The following is a 17,052-nucleotide window of genomic DNA, read 5'->3' on the forward strand; positions in this document are numbered from 1 at the left end:
ACCTCTCAAACTTTCAGTGCCTTTCAGTAACATAACACACTTTATGGCCCCCTCTTTTTTCTTATTACTTCCTTAAACTTTCTTTATTCCAGTCTAGTATACTTTCTAGACTTTGACAATTTGTAGCTACTTCTATCTTTCCCATACTCATTGTGTTTAAACATCTTTTCCAGCACGTATTTACTGATTCTCAATTGTTCCTCCAAATTATAGCCACTAGATATTCTTCCATTGAAACTTTCCTTTGGGCATCACCTATTTGTGGTGGTTTCTGTTAGCTAAATTACTTTTCGTATGTGTATGAAAAACAACTTATACCCTAAGACTAATAACTTGCTCACACCATTCAGTGTGAATGTTCAGTAATTGCTATTGATTAAATTCAAATTAGTGCAAAATTTGTATCTGGTAGGCTGAAATATTTTTTGCACTGAACTTTGTAGGAATTTCTATTTTTATATTGATTCATACTGTGTTAGTGTTGGTAAACTGTACTTTTATTTGTATAAGATCACATATTAGTATTTTGTGTTTCTAAAAAGACTGTAGATTATTTAAAATTAGTAGAGACAAAAATATTCTTAATAACCTAGGAAACATTGTGTTCATACTTTTTAAAATTTTATAAATATAATTTATAAATATAAATTTTCAGGCATCTGTTTTGCTTAAAAGAAAGTACCTCTGCAGTGGAAGATAAAAATATAGTCATAAATAAAGAATTAAGGAAACTTGGTCTTTCCTGTTAGTATACTTAATCAGGTCAGTGAGAAGTCAATACAGACTACCATAAGAATCTTATCATGGGAGGTTGGCAACTGCTCATAACTGATATTCAGAAGTTTAGAGAATAATTACACTTTATACACACTTTCATCTTCTAAGTGGAACCCTACTAAATAGTAACAACTGACATGCATTCAACCTACAACAAATGTCACTTATATAGTTCTATAGCTTTCATTTCAATCATGATGAAAGTACTTCACAGATAAGAATAATTTATGAATAAAAATGTAATTTACGGAATACCTTGCCAGTGAATGTTGATCGCTTCATCACAGTTCAGTCATGTTTAGAAAATCTAAGCAAGCTGTGTGATTACTCCAGGAAGCATGGAATGATGTGTTCAAATTAGTACCATCTGTGGATAGAAAAAAATTGAGGTTTTTAGTCATTCTTAAAGAATGGAAATCCGATTCTCCATGCTAAAATGAGTGTAATCCTTTTTGTATCTGTAATTCAATAGGGCAGTTGCTTTGAAATAGTCTAGTTCAACACGCAGTTCATCAAAAGAGAAGATACCGCATATAAATGCTGGTCATTTATGAGTGCCACTGAGGTAGCCTTTAAAAAAAACTGTCTATGAGTTATACTATGTATTTGGCTTCAACTTAGATTTATTTCTGGTTTATCTTTCTAAATAAATTTATTTGGGATATGTGCGTAAAATTTTGCACCACGTGAAAACCAAAGGACTGTTTGAATGACACATAATTTATGCATACAGTCAACACTTATTGAGTGCCCAGTATGTGCCAGACACTATGTATCTGTGGAAGGTCCATCACTGTGTCTGTCAAATGGAGGGCAACTCAATTGTTGTTCCTCTTCCTTTAGTCAGGTTACAAAAAATTCTTCTTTTTTCCTTATCAAGTTAAATTACTATCCTTTTAGACCTTTTTTCCTCCTCTGTGTTATTTATTTGGAAAACATAAGGTCTGTGAACCAGAATTAATCTGCTGAAAATTTTTACTATGTAACATATTTTGCCATTGGAGTCTTCATTCCTAAGATCTGAATATTGGAGGGGGGAAAAATTGGTCATAGAACCATGGGCATTTAGTCATCCCTTTTGTTGAATTAGGAAAAGGGTAGACTCTTGCCTTCTCCAGTTCATTGGATAACTAATGCATCCCTTTTTCTTTCCACTTTAATTGCTTAGTAAACCCTGGGTAAGGGAAATTGATCATGGACTCAAAAGAGAGGGAAATGTGTAGATCATACTCCCTGTTTCCCAGGAAAGAAGAGAGTCTATGGTTTTAATGCAGTTGAAAAGTCAACATTAAACTTCTCAAGTATCCCCACTGCTCTTAGGGATAAAACTAAAAATCTTGAATCCAGTTCAGAAGGCTCAACATTATCTGATTCTGGCTTATATCTCCAGCTTCCTACCTTTATCCATGTCCTTGTGGACTCAGATATGTTTCTTAAGGGTTCCTAAAAACTACTCTCTTTTCCCTCAGAATCTTAACACATCCTGATGTTTTCACCTAGGAAGCTACATCTTCTCTGTTATCTAATTAAATTAAAGCCTTTCCTGACCATTTATCTAAATCAAATCTCCTGTTACTCTTACTCATTTGTTCATACATTAAAAAAATATTTATTGAGTGCCTGTTTTGTTGCAAGCATTACTCTAGACCTTCAGAGACACAGTCTAGTATGTAGATTGATATTTGCATGTGTATATAATAATAAGCATACACGTTTTGGAGTAATTAATTGTTTTTATTGATATGAATGTAGAATCAAAACCTTTCTAGATCTTTGGTGTACATGTTGGAATGAAGTGGCAATGAAAAGAGGATTAGAGGGCACCTGGGTGGCTCAGTTGGTTGAGCATATGGTTCTTGATTTTGGCTTAGATCATGATCCCAGAGTTGTGGGATCCAGTCTCACATCAGCTATGCACTGAGTATGAAGCCTGCTTAAGATTCATTTTCTCTCTCTCTCTCTCTCTCTCTCTCTCTGTGTGTGTGTGTGTGTGTGTGTGTGTTCCTCTCCTTGTCTCTAAAATAAAATTTTTAAAAAAATTAAAAAAATAAAAAAGGATTAGGCCTATTGAAGGTGGGTTTTCAGAGTAGAATTAATATTTATAGGAGGGTGACTATCAGTTCAAAACAATGAGGTACAGGGGCACCTGGGTGACTCAGTAGGTTAAATGTTTGACTCTTGGTTTCAGCTCAGGTCATGATCTCATAGTTCATGAGATCAAGCCCCACATTGGGCTCTGCACTGGCAGCACAGAGCCTGCTTAGGATTCTCTCTCTCCCTCTCTTTCTGCCCCCTCTTCTCCTCAAATAAATAAATAAAAACATTTTAAAAACCCAACAAAGGACAAACTAATAGAGGTATCTGGAAATAAATTTTAAAAGAAGCCCCTCAAGATTTTGAGTTTCCTTTTGCTCTACATATTTAAGCAGAGGCCAGAAAAGTAGAAGTTGGTCATTTTAAAGGAGGAAATTGTATTAGTATTCTATTGTCATGTCACAAGTTATCACAAATTTTGTGGTTTAAAACAACACTTATTGCTTATTACACAGTTCTGTTGGTCAGAAGTTTGGCTATGTTATGCCTGGATTCCTTACCCAGAGATTCACAAGCTGAAATCAAGGTGTCATTCAGCTGTATTCTCATGTGGAGCTCAATTCTCTTCTAAGCTCACAAGTTTGTGGCAGAATTTGGTTTCTTACAGTTGTAGATCTCAGATTCCCATTTCCTGGCTGGCTCATAGCCAAGAGGTTGCTCTTAATTTCTAGAGATAGTCCTAGATTCTTTACCATATGGCCCTCTTCTTCAAAACCAGCAATGGATAAATTTTTGTACATTGAATATATCTCTTGTCTAGAATATGTTACTTCCTCTGTAATGAGCCAAAGAAAACTCTCTGCTTTTAAAGGACTCATGCTATAAAATCAGGTCTACTGGATAATCTCTGCCTCTTTTGTTTATTTTTTATTTTTTAAAAGTTTTCATTTAAATTTCAGTTAACAGTGTAATACTGGCTTCAGGTGTACACTATAATAATTCAACATTTCCATACAACACCCAGGGCTTATCACAAGTATATTCCTTAACTGATTTGGTTTCTTAATTACAGCTGAAAAAACTTTTCCATATCAGCACCTATAGCAGTGCTTGGTTGAAAAACTGAACGGAGGGGAGTATACAAGGGCCAGGAATCTTGGGGGACATCTGCCTACCTAAAGGTCAGACATAAAAAGCCAAATTGACCAGGATCATCTCTAAACTTCCATCAAATTCTAACCCTGTCATATTTTGATTCATTTGCCTGTTCCATGAATTCAACCACCAAAATAGATCTAAAAATGTATTTATTTCTTATTGCTACTATCTTCTTTGTCCTGAACACATCCAGTGGTCTATAAATTTGTCCCTTCTCCTGTTGTGTAATTACCAGACAAGACTTGATAAAATGTATTTCTGAACATCTCACTCTGACACCTTGATAGCTTTCCATTGCCTGACAAACTGTAAGTCCTTCTAACACAGTATGTTCCCCAGTTATTGTACAGCCTTTCTGTTTGTAATTGCCAATATGAATTATAAACTATAGTTGAACTTGACTTAGATCACATTACCCCCTCTTCTAAGTCTCTACCTTTATAATCAGTGAAATTCTATCTCACATGCCACCTTTTCACTTAAAACTTTCCTGAACCCTCAAATCACCCATATGTCTAAATTTGTTTTCTCTTCAGGTGGTCTGAGTTCAAATTTAGTGGCTACGAGATTTAAGTAAATTATGGAAGTTCTACCTTTTATAGAAATTCAATTAAAAAAATTTTTTAATGTTTATTTTTGAGAGAGAGAGAGAGAGCAAACAGGGAAGGGGCAGAGAGAGAGGGAGACACAGAATCAGAAGCAGGTTCCAGGCTCTGAGCTGTCAGCACAGAACCCGACAGAGGGCTCAAACACACAAACCATGAGATCATGACCTGAGCCAAAGTCAGACGCTTAACCAACTGAGTTACCCAGGTGCCCCTGGAAATTCTATTTTTTAATCAGATCTAAAACTGATTCCTCTATAAGGTATATTTTCCTTAAAAATGACTTTTTCTCTAGTTGCTTTTCTGCATAACTAAAAATAGAAGAGGGGTGTGTTGTAGGTAGCATATCAAGTATTCTGTTTGTAATGCTACTTTGAAGGTTAATGTTTAATTAAATACAGTAAGATTCAATGATAACTATTAGTATTGGAAAATAGAGTAATTTAATCTAATCATATGGCTTTAAGTTATCTACTTCTTGTTTTCCATTGCATTAGACTTTGTCTTCTCTTCCAGATTTAGGCAAATATATAAGCAATAGATCTATAGATAATTCAATAAAAATTTAAGAGGAAATTAAAAATTTTAACTGGAGTTAAGGCCTTTCTACAGAACTCCAGACTAATGTATCCATCTACTATTTGACATCTCTTTCTGGGTATCTGCTAGGCATTTCAAAGTTAACATGCTCAAAATAAATTCTTAGTCTCTCTCCCCAAAGCTTACTCTTTCCAGCTTGGTTAATAATGACTTCATCTTTCTGTTTGCTCAATCCGGAGACCATAGGGCATTCCTCTACTCTCTCTTTCCCTTCCACCTCACATGTCATGCATCAGCAAATCCTGTCAGCTCCCTTTCAAATGATGTTCAGCTCTGAAAGCTGTTCATTTCTGCTGCTGCAGTCTGGGTCAGACCATCATGATCTGTTGTGTTGACATTGCAACAGCCTACTAATTGCTCTCCCTGTTTTCACCCTTATCTCCCTTCAGTCTATGCTCTGCACAGTGACTGGTGCAATTCCATGAAAACATGTTAGAGCCTGTCATTCCTCTGCTCAAATGAAAGTCATTAACAATGTCCTACAATGTCATACACAATCTAGCCTTCATTATTTCCTCTTAGACTGCAACTCCTTCTAGCCACACTGGCCTCCTTGTTATTCTCCAAATATACCAAGCATAGCTCCAACTTAGTGCCTATAATCATGCATTTTCCCCTGCAGGGAATGTCCTTTTTTCAAATATTCCCATGGTTTTCCCCAAGCCTTCATCAGGAACTTCATGCCTTCTAATCTAAAGAGCTTAGATTAGAACTTCACGTCTTCTCTGACTACTCAATTAAAAATTTCAATATCCCTAGATCATCTCTCTCTCTTTCTTATTTCTTCCTTATTTCTCCCCATAACAGCAATCATCATCTAAAATATTATATACAATATTTACTTATACTTTTATTGTGTAAATGCTGTTAAGCACTTGACACAAATTAGGTGCTCGTTAGATATTTATTGAATCCTGAATTAATATGATATGTGTAGGGGTCACCTGGGTGGCTCAGTCAGTTAAGCATCTGACTTTGGCTCACGTCATGATCTTGCAGTTCCTGAGTTCTGGCTGCATATCAGTCTCTGCACTGACAAAGCGGAGCCTGGTTGGGATTCTCTGTCGCCCTCTCCCTTCCCGCCTCCCCCATTTTTGCACTCTCCCCACTTTCTTTCAAAATAAGTAAATAAACTTAAAAAAAACATATGATGTTTAGGAATGAATGGGTTTTCTAACTCATCATTTTCTTATTTTTAAATGTGACTATTGTTATACAGCTTTTGTGAATTATATAATTTTCACACAAGTCACTTGGTATCATTCTATCTCAGCCTTCTAAGCAAAAACCGTTGTACACACACACAGGTAAAGGCATGGTTGAAGAAAGTGCTTATACCACGTAGTGCATTGTTCTTTCGTATTCCTAACCATAACATGCTTGTATTATTACTAATTCAATAAATGGCTATTTCTTGAAAATAAGACATAAGCCTTATGTATATTGAATCCTTAACACCAGGCTCAGAGCCTGACACATGATATGTATATAGCAAACCAGTGGTTAATATGAAATCTATTAAGTGACTCCAAGTAGGACTATGTGATTGTGGGTAATATACAGATACCTTAGTCTGTGTATTTTTTAAAATTTTTTAACGTTTATTTTTGAGAGAGAGAGAAAGAGAGAGAGAGAGACAGAACATGAGCAGGGGAGGGTCAGACAGAGAGGGAGACACAGAATCCAAAGCAGGCTCCAAGCTCTGAGCTGCCAGCACAGAGCCCTACATGGGGCTCAAACTCACGAACTGTGAAATCATGGCCTGAACAGAAGTCTGATGCTCAACCGACTGAGCCACCCAGGTGCCCCATAGTCTGTGTATTAACATTAGTCTTCTGGATGATATTCTAGAAAAGATTTTGTCAGTTTTAGATATATGCAAGACAAAATAAAAATCAGCTAATTAAATAAATCAATTAAGTTAATAATATTGTTTATTTAGAATTATTTTATATTCAGCATTTACTATGTATAAGATGTAATTGTGTCTATATAGACATTTAAATATGAGTATGTTTTTCTTGGGAACTGAATATTAAAACTCAGACCGTACCCAGAGAAGTACATAAGTTTAAATGAGCATATAGTTTTCTTTTGTACCAATACTTATATATGAAGCCAAAGTAAGTTTATATAAGATTCTTATGAGTGAATTTGGGAGCAAAATTGGGAATTGATAAAATCACAGTTGTTTTGCCCTCTACCGTTTGAACCAGCAGTCTCTGAAGCATCATCTTAAGGTTCTGCTCATTAAATGTGGTGATACTAATCTAAGGGCAGTTGTAATAAGAGATTGCCACTAGGTGCATAATAGGGACATATTTTTTAATCCATTTCTTCCTTCCATTTAGAAAATTTTTGGTAATTCTAATTGTTTTCATTTTTTCTCCCTTAATTTTTAGTCCCCAGTGTACCCACAAATATTGCTTTTTCTAATGTTCAGTCAACTAGTGCAACATTAACATGGATGAGACCTGACTCTATTCTTGGCTACTTCCAAAATTACAAGATCACCACTCAGTTGCGGGCTCAGAAATGCATAGAATGGGATTCTGAAGAATGTGTTGAGTATCAAAAAACCCAATACCTTTATGAAGCTAACCTAACTGAAGAGACAGTGTATGGATTAAAGAAATTTAGATGGTACAGATTCCAAGTGGCTGCCAGCACCAATGCTGGTTATGGCAGTGCTTCAAATTGGATATCTACACAAACCCTGCCTGGCCGTAAGTATTATCTTGTATGTGTATTTATACTTCTGCATTCAAGAAAAAGCTCTTTGAATGATTTTCCACAAAAATCACTCAAAGTATATGTAATAATTGCTCTTGCAACTTTAATTTTATTTTTAAAACTAACTAGTTAGCCTACTTGCTTAGACAGCATTAATCATAATTAGCTAAATAAATTTCTGGTGCTTATCCTGAACACTATCTACACGGAATTTTAATGGCTTCTATGCAAAAGAAATAAGTATTACACACTTATAAATAAATACATATACACACACATTGATATCTGTTAATGATTTCTACTTAATACAGTTGTGTATAAAATCGCTGAACATGAGAATAACTGAATTAGTGTATACACTAATGCACATAGTACCATTTGTTTTTAATTTAATTGAATCCCAATGGGAAATTCAATTTCAAACATTATTTGTTAGGGCTTTTCTCAGACTTTCAGAGTTGTACCGAGGTCCTAGAGTCTTCTCTTTCAATAAAGCATTATGTGCCTCTCTTGTAGTATTATTAGGCTATACTGATTGCCACTGAGCACCCTTAGTCCATGCCTACCTTTTCACTTCATGTATAGATGCTTTGCTGCTTTTAAGCCAGACTTTACAACCTTTTCAGTGACTTTAGGCGCACGTGCGCGCGCGCACACACACACACACACACACACACACACACACACACTCTTGCAATAGCTGAGACAGATCTCTCAGCAAGCAGCTTTTCAGCTTGTGCTTTTTACCTAATAAAATTCTGAGGAAGGAAATACCAAGAGTGCAACTCCTAGCTTGAGATATGGGGAAGGAAAAAATACAAAGAAAAAACACATAATAATTTTTCAAAATTATTCTGCCATCTACCTATCTTTCAGGACTTTTGTATTCAAGAAAAATCTCTTTACATGCTTTTCCATAGAAATCACTCAAAGTATAGGTAAGATGCTCTTGCTACTTTAGTTTTATATTTTAAAACTAACTGATTACTCTACTTGGTTAGATAATATGATTACCCATTAGTAAGTAAATAAATGTCTATTATTTATCCTGAACACTATCTACATAGAATTGTAATGTCTTCCATAAAAAAACAAATAAATTATAAATCAAGTCCTGCAAGTCAGAGCTCAGGAATGGCTGCACAATCTGAAATGCCACTTCCACCCCAAGATATTCATAGGAAATTTCAAGTTGGCCGGGTCGCCCATCTCAACACCATCCCACATAAGCCATCCAAATAGGGACCTTAAGTTATCATTCTTCTCTCTTGATCAAGACTGTTACTAGATGATTCCTTTCAAATCCAAATCACATTTTCCTAAAAGTTTTTGATACCTATAGGTAGAGTAACATACACACGTGCAAACACACACACACACACACACACACACACACACACACAGATTGTCAGTGATAAATAGATGCTGTTGTAGATCTTTATAGATAGAGAAATAAACTTTGATCTAGAAGTTTTATTTTTAGGTCCCTGATTGTGCCTCTTGTTACTCTTCCCAGGAGTACCTGGCATAATGTTTGCATAAAATTCCAATCAATATTTGTTAATGCAACACAACATTTGAGATAGAATCCACGTGATTCAGCCTTCAACACAATTTTCCAGCTTCTGCTCCTTGTAGCACTTTGACTTGGGTTCTATAGTATCCTCTCTTCTGGTTTTTCTCCTATCTTCGCTAGTAACTCTTTTCAGTCTTCTTTGCTCATTCTTTTTTTAACTCTAAGTGTTGGAGAGCCCATATATCTATATTTGACCTTTTTCTGTTTCAATACACAACCCTTAGGAGATCTGACCTTCAAGTAACCTTATCCTGTCCTATGGCTTTAAAGTCTTATTCTCAAATATCTATTTCCAGCTCTGACTCCTCCCTAGAACCCAGACCAGTATATGTACCTGGTCAATTGACATCATTGGGCATGTGTGTCAAATATAACTCTGAAAGTTAATGTGGTCTAAACACTAAACCTTTCATCCTCCAAACTTCCCTGTTTCAGTAAAGTTCACCATTACTCATCTGGTTGCAGAAAATGAAAATCTAGGCAGAATTCTGTTCCTCCTCAACTCTGCCAATGATTTATTTCAACTGTGCCATCTAAATACATCCCTTCATTTGCATTGCTATAATACCAGTCCTGTCCTTGTTACTACTACCACTGCATTGACCTCTTACTGACTTCCTGAGCTTTTAGGCCCATCTTTTTAAACCTAAATCAGATGATGTCACCTCTTTGTTTAAAGCCATTCAAAGAATTTCCATTACTTTAGAAGAAAATTCAAATTTCTTAACACGATTAACAAAGCCCTACATGACCTAGCTCTTACTTAACCCTCTAACCTCATCTGTAACTACTTTCCCCTCACTATACTCACCATTTACTTTTTCTGTTGCTTAATTGCACTTGACTCCCAGAACTTGGGCCTCTGCACCCCTTCTTCCTTTTGACTGGAATGCTCTTTTACTTCCATCTTCACATGAGCAGCTTTTCATAATGTATACCTCTACTTAAATGATTCCTGCCCAAAATGGATTTCTCTGACCACCCAATTTAAAATAGCCTTGCAGTATTTTTCTAGAATGCCATCTTACCTTAATGAGCATTTATAATTATGCAATAGCTTTTTTATTTTTATTTGTTTGTTTTTAGAATCTGTCTTGACCATTGCTATTTCTATTGCCTAGAGAATGGTTCCTGGTAAGAGTAGGTACTCTGTAAATATTTTCTAAGTGAGTGAAACTTCATTTAATAAGCTGAAGTGGGAAGGGGAGAATGAACTGTCTTCCAGTTCAGGTGATACTGAGCATGATGGTGCCATAACACAGAGAAGAAAACTATGGAACAATCAAATTTGGGTTGGGTTTATTGAATAAATATGGTTATTTTGAACCTATTGATTTTGAGAAGGAGTAACTATTCTAATCCAATTAACTAGAAAACAGAAAGAAATACGTGCTTAGAGATAAGAAAGTAGGTAAAGTAGGAGTTTTAGTTTCATCAGCCAATAGGAATAAATAAAAATCACACATGAAGATTTGATTAAAAAATGATACATTGAATGAATGAATAAACTTTAAAGTCCCAGAAGGGCAACTGGGTGGCTCAGTCGGTTAGGCGATGGACTTCAGCTCAGGTCATGATCTCCAGTTTGTGAGTTCGAGCCCCACATCAGGCTCTGTGCTGACAGCTCAGAGCCTGGAGCCTGCTTCAGGTTCTATGTCTCCCTCTCTCTCTGCCCCTCCCCTGCTACCATTCTGTCTCTGTCTCTGTCTCTGTCTCTCTCTCTCTCTCTCTTTCTCTTTCAAAAATAAATAAACATTAAAAAAAAAAAAAAACTTTAAGTCCCAGGGCAACTGGAAGTTAAGTGAAAGGGTACTATAATGAATGAAGCAGGCTGTTATTTTTTTTTATAATATATGAAATTTATTGTCAAATTGGTTTCCATACAACACCCAGTGCTCATCCCAAAAGGTGCCCTTTTCAATGCCCATCACCTACCCTTCCCTTCCTCCCACCCCCCCATAACCCTCAGTTTGTTCTCAGTTTTTAAGAGTCTCTTATGCTTTGACTCTCTCCCACTCTAACTTCTTTTCTTTTTCCTTCCCCTCCCCCATGGGTTTCTGTTAAGTTTCTCAGGATCCACATAAGAGTGAAAACATATAGTATCTGTCTTTCTCTGTATGGCTTATTTCACTTAGCACCACACTCTCTAGTTCCATCCACGTTGCTACAAAAGGCCATATTTCATTCTTTCTCATTGCCACGTAGTACTCCATTGTGTATATAAACCACAATTTCTTTATCCATTCATCATTTGATGGACATTTAGGCTTTTTCCACAATTTGGCCATTGTTGAGAGTGCTGCTATAAACATTGGGGTACAAGTGCCCCTATGCATCAGTACTCCTGTATCCCTTGAGTAAATTCCTAGCAGTGCTACTGCTGGGTTATAGGGTAGGTCTATTTTTAATTTTTTGAGGAACCTCCACACTGTTTTCCAGAGTGGCTGCACCAGTTTGCATTCCCACCAACAGTGCAAGAGGGTTCCCATTTCTCCACATCCTCGCCAGCATCTATAGTCTCCTGATTTGTTCATTTTGGCCACTCTGATTGGCGTGAGGTGATATCTGAGTGTGGTTTTGATTTGTATTTCCCTGATGAGGAGCGACATTGAGCATCTTTTCATGTGCCTCTTGGCCATCCGGATGTCTTCTTTAGAGAAGTGTCTATTCATGTTTTCTGCCCATTTCTTCACTGGATTATTTGTTTTTTGGGTGTGGAGTTTGGTGAGCTCTTTATAGATTTTGGATACTCGCCCTTTGTCCGATATGTCATTTGCAAATATCTTTTCCCATTCCGTTGGTTGCCTTTTAGTTTTGTTGATTGTTTCCTTTGCTGTGCAGAAGCTTTTTATCTTGATGAGGTCCCAATAGTTCATTTTTGCTTTAATCCCCTTGCCTTTGGGGATGTGTCAAGTAAGAGATTGCTGCGGCTGAGGTCAGAGAGGTCTTTTCCTGCTTTCTCCTCTAAGGTTTTGATGGTTTCCTATCTCACATTCAGGTCCTTTATCCATTTTGAGTTTATTTTTGTGAATTGTGTAAGAAAGTGGTCTAGTTTCATTCTTCTGCATGTTGCTGTCCAGTTCTCCCAGCACCATTTGTTAAAGAGACTGTCTTTTTTTCCATTGGATGTTCTTTCCTGCTTTGTCAAAGATGAGTTGACCATACGTTTGTGGGTCTAGTTCTGGGGTTTCTATTTTATTCCATTGGTCTATGTGTCTGTTTTTGTGCCAATACCATGCTATCTTGATGGTTACAGCTTTGTAGTAGAGGCTAACGTCTGGGATTGTGATGCCTCCTGCTTTGGTTCTCTTCTTCAAAATTACTTTGGCTATTCGGGGACTTTTGTGGTTCCATATGAATTTTAGGATTGCTTGTTCTAGTTTCGAGAAGAATGCTGGTGCAATTTTGATTGGGATTGCATTGAATATGTAGATAGCCTTGGGTAGTATTGACATTTTAACAATATTTATTCTTCCAACCCATGAGCACGGAATGTTTTTCCATTTCTTTATATCTTCTTCAATTTCCTTCATAAGCTTTCTATAGTTTTCAGCATACAGATCTTGTACATCTTTGGTTAGATTTATTCCTAGGTATTTTATGCTTCTTGGTGCAATTGTAAATGGGATCAGTTTCTTTATTTGTCTTTCTGTTGCTTCATTATTAGTGTATAAGAATGCAACTGATTTCTGTACATTGATATTGTATCCTGCGACTTTGCTGAATTCATGTATCAGTTCTAGAAGACTTTTGGTGGAGTCTATCGGGTTCTCCATGTATATTATCATGTCATTGAAGCAGGCTGTTATAAGGCAGTTGGGAATGGTGGAAGCTGTGACAAATTAACAGAGAATGTGCTGTCTAAAGTCTGATGAGTGTCCTATAAGCAGGCCGTGCTATCAGGACTTCTGATGTTCTCAGAGAAATGGGAAATTTAGGTTTTGTAAATGTGAAAACATTCCATTTCTTGCTTGTGATAATTATTTTTTAATATAAAACATTTAGTTGTTCAAACTAAGCACATCAGTAGCCCAGATCTGGCCCGTGGAAGCTAATTTGTAGCCTTTGGTTAAAATAAACGGTGTGCCTGTGCATCTGCTAACACTGAGGATTCCCATCCTACTCCTTACAGTCATCTCACTCAGATAGTACCTGCTTTGGGGCGCTACGGTGAGCCAGCAAGTGGGCTCTCCGCATGCATCATCTCCTCAAGCACTCCAGATATAAGGCTAGATGTTCAATTAGCATAGAATAACGATTAGCATGATTTATTCAGAACCTGGTAAATGAAACGGTAAAGTTGAGGTTTTAAAGTATCCCACATTCTTAATGTGAAAATTTAGGAATTTTTCCATTTGAATATCATTACTTCCACCCTAGTTCCCCCTCCTCCTTACCCCCTTTTTATATCTATGACCCACTTACTAGCATTTAGTCATTTTCAATTTCCTACTAGTACATTTTGCTCATTTTGGTCTGAAAGAATAATGGTAAAGTATTGCAAACTTTTCACAAGCAGTGTGAGGTTTTTTGTTTTTTTTTTAAATAGCATTATTTTCCTAGTTTTACCAGGATGACTTTCTTTGCCATTGGTGGTTCGTTGGTTGGTTGGTTGATTAGTTCTTGATGCAGTGGAGAGTAATCATGGCTTTTCTTCATGCCAGCTTCCAGGTCTTTAATTGATGACTAATCCATAGAGTGCCTCTCTATGGAGTACTAATTTGTCTTTTATCCGGTATTTTTCTTCCCTCTGGATCTAGTATCTCATTGCTACAATTTGAATTCACCATCAGAGAATACTTAGGTATGAAGACGTTTGTCAATATATAAGTAGGTTTTCTATACTACTCCTATTCCCTTCCTCTTTTTTTTTTTTTAATATGAAATATATTGTCAAATTGGTTTCCATACAACACCCAGTGCTTATCCTAACAGGTGCCCTCCTCAATACCCACCACCCACCCTCCCCTCCCTCCCACACCCCCATGAACCCTTAGTTTGTTCTCAGTTTTTAAGAGTTTCTTATGTTTTGGCTCCCTCCCTCTCTAACCTTTTTCTTTATGCTTGAGAGCTGATTTTCTACTCTGTTGTTTATCAATAGAATAAAAGAGTTTCCCTATGTTAATTCCAGAGTATACATAGAGAATCACCTTTCTACCATGGTAATTAAGAAAGAAAAGTAAAAAGGGGCTCCTGGGTGGCTCAGTTGGTTAAGTGTCCAACTTCGGCTCAGGCCATGATCTCGCGGTTTGTGAGTTTGAGCCCCACAGCAGGCTGTGTTGACAGCTTGCTCAGAGCCTGGAGCCTGCTTGGGATTCTGTCTCCCTTTCCTTCTGCTGGCCCCGCCTCCCTCGCCTCCCCCCCCACTCTCCCACTCACACTCTGTCTCTGTCTCTCTCAAAAATAAATAAACATTAAAAAAATTTAAAGAAAGAAAAGTAAAAAGATTTATGTATTTCAGAATTTGTGACAACATGATTTTTCTTGGCATTTTCCAACTTACTAGCATTTCATCTGAATATCTGTATGTGTGTGCGAATAGGAAATTGGGTAAGTTACAAGAATGAGAATGAGTTAGTTACTTTTTTGGTCTCAGGAATAAAGAAGACATTTTTTCTAAATTTTATATATAAAGAAAAATATGGAACAATCAAATTTGGGTTGGTTTATTAAAACATATTATTATTTTGAAACTGTTGATTTTGCAAAGAAATAACTTCTAATCCAATTAACTAGAAAACAGAAATACATACATACTTAGAGATAAGAAAGTAGGTAAAGCTAGGAATTTTAGTTGATTTTAATGTGTGTGTATATATTGAATTTATATACACGCATATCTGAATTTCATAATTATACAGTGAAAGAAAAATTTTATTTATTAAGCCCAGGAGACATAATCTGAGATTACATTTGATGTGAAAGACAAAAGACACTACATGTATTATTGCCAGATAATGTATATGGTGAACTAACATGTGATGTAAAAATAAAATAAAATAGTCAAGCAACAAAAATCTCGAAAAGTAGTAATGCTTTTTTAAGATAGAAAGTAAGTAAAGATTAGATATTTATTCTGAACATTAAAGATGAAAAGCATTAAAGATATTTTGCAAACATAAAAAGTAACCTGAATGGAAAAAAATAATAATTTTAGTATTATATATCATTATTTTAAAAAGTGTTACGTTCTTTAATAATAGGGTATAAGAAGATAAAATGATTAAAATGAGTAATTTCTCTCAATTGTAAGAAAGACTAAACAACAATATAAATTAGTATAAATCACTATTTCAGATGTGTCATTTGTAATGGCATCAAGTTGCACCCAAGCACTTAGTAATAAAACCTCATATCAAAACCTGGAGTTTCTTGATAAGGAGCTAGAAATTAATGGCTAGTTTGCTATCAACTTTTTCAAAATTGAGTAACTCTAGACCACCCAGTCTGAATGATAAATATAAAATGTTCCAAAATGGCGTATAGAATAAGAAAATATGTAATATTAAGTCTCTTTAAGCTTGTAAAGAAGAGCACCCAAATTGAAGATCCGGGAAGCAAAGTGAGAATTAACTTGGGTTACTTTCTGAATCTGAATCTACCACTGTAAACTAGAGTGAATAAAGGAAACAATATTCAGCCAACTCAAGCTAATATTTCTTTCTCCCACATACTCTGATCTAGATAATTGAAGCCAAATTGCTTTTCTCCTTAAGTCATCTGTATAATAGCCATAACTCTCTACTTCATGCTGAGTGTGTATAGATACAAACATAATCACAAAAATTACAAATGACAGAAATATTTAACTTGAAACATTAAACTCTTGCAGATAATTTTACTCATCTTTTTTTTTCTTCTGATTAACCCTTATACTCAAAAGCAATTTGAGTTGTGTGTGGGGGAGGAATGTAGAATGAATGGAAAGCTGTTAAATATCTCCATGGTGCACAATAAGTACTTATAATGCTGAGGAAATGTACAACTTTAAAAGAGTGTGGGTGTGAAATTAGTATGGAATGAAATGGGACTCTCATAATGTGCATCTCCTATAGACCACCAGGACTGGAAGACAGCAAAAAAGGAAAATTCCTGGGGTAACACTTAGGTTGTGAAAACCACAGGATACCATACTCATGAGGAATTTTAACTACCCAAACATCTGTTAGGTTAAAAAAATTCAACAAAACATGCTTCATCAAAGAGGCTTCCAAGGAATGCAACTTTATGATCTAAAAAGAAGAAAAACCAAATAGAGGGCAAAATACTCCTTAACATTTTAAAAAATAAGAAATGGTTACTGAGTTAATATATATTCAATTATTTTCCTTAATTTATTCTAAATGGTATAATGTACTTATAATGTGATAAGTGCTATCATAACAAAGGTAGGTATTATCCCTTCTATAAAGAAGCAATTACATAATGGCAAGAAGAGATGTTAGCCAAGAATAAATGGGAAAATATAATGCAAGACATAAAGAAGCCCATTTGGTGACAATGCATTTTTAGAATGGCTCTAACCTGCTGACACTAGAGGAAATGGATATAATTTATTCTAGACATGAT

General features: G+C 35.8%; 1 protein-coding gene across 1 annotated transcript in view; it reads left to right on the plus strand.

The window, feature by feature from the left end:
- The window catches only part of PTPRQ (protein tyrosine phosphatase receptor type Q), a 199,536-nt gene that overhangs the window by 95,497 nt on the left and 86,987 nt on the right, over window positions 1-17,052 (plus strand). The window contains exon 26 of the mRNA XM_049626005.1: window positions 7,577-7,900. Coding sequence (XP_049481962.1) covers window positions 7,577-7,900 — 324 coding nt within the window. The remainder of the gene's footprint in view (window positions 1-7,576; window positions 7,901-17,052) is intronic.

The sequence above is a fragment of the Panthera uncia genome, chromosome B4, assembly GCF_023721935.1.
Source record: "Panthera uncia isolate 11264 chromosome B4, Puncia_PCG_1.0, whole genome shotgun sequence".
NCBI classification, from domain to species: Eukaryota; Metazoa; Chordata; class Mammalia; order Carnivora; family Felidae; genus Panthera; species Panthera uncia.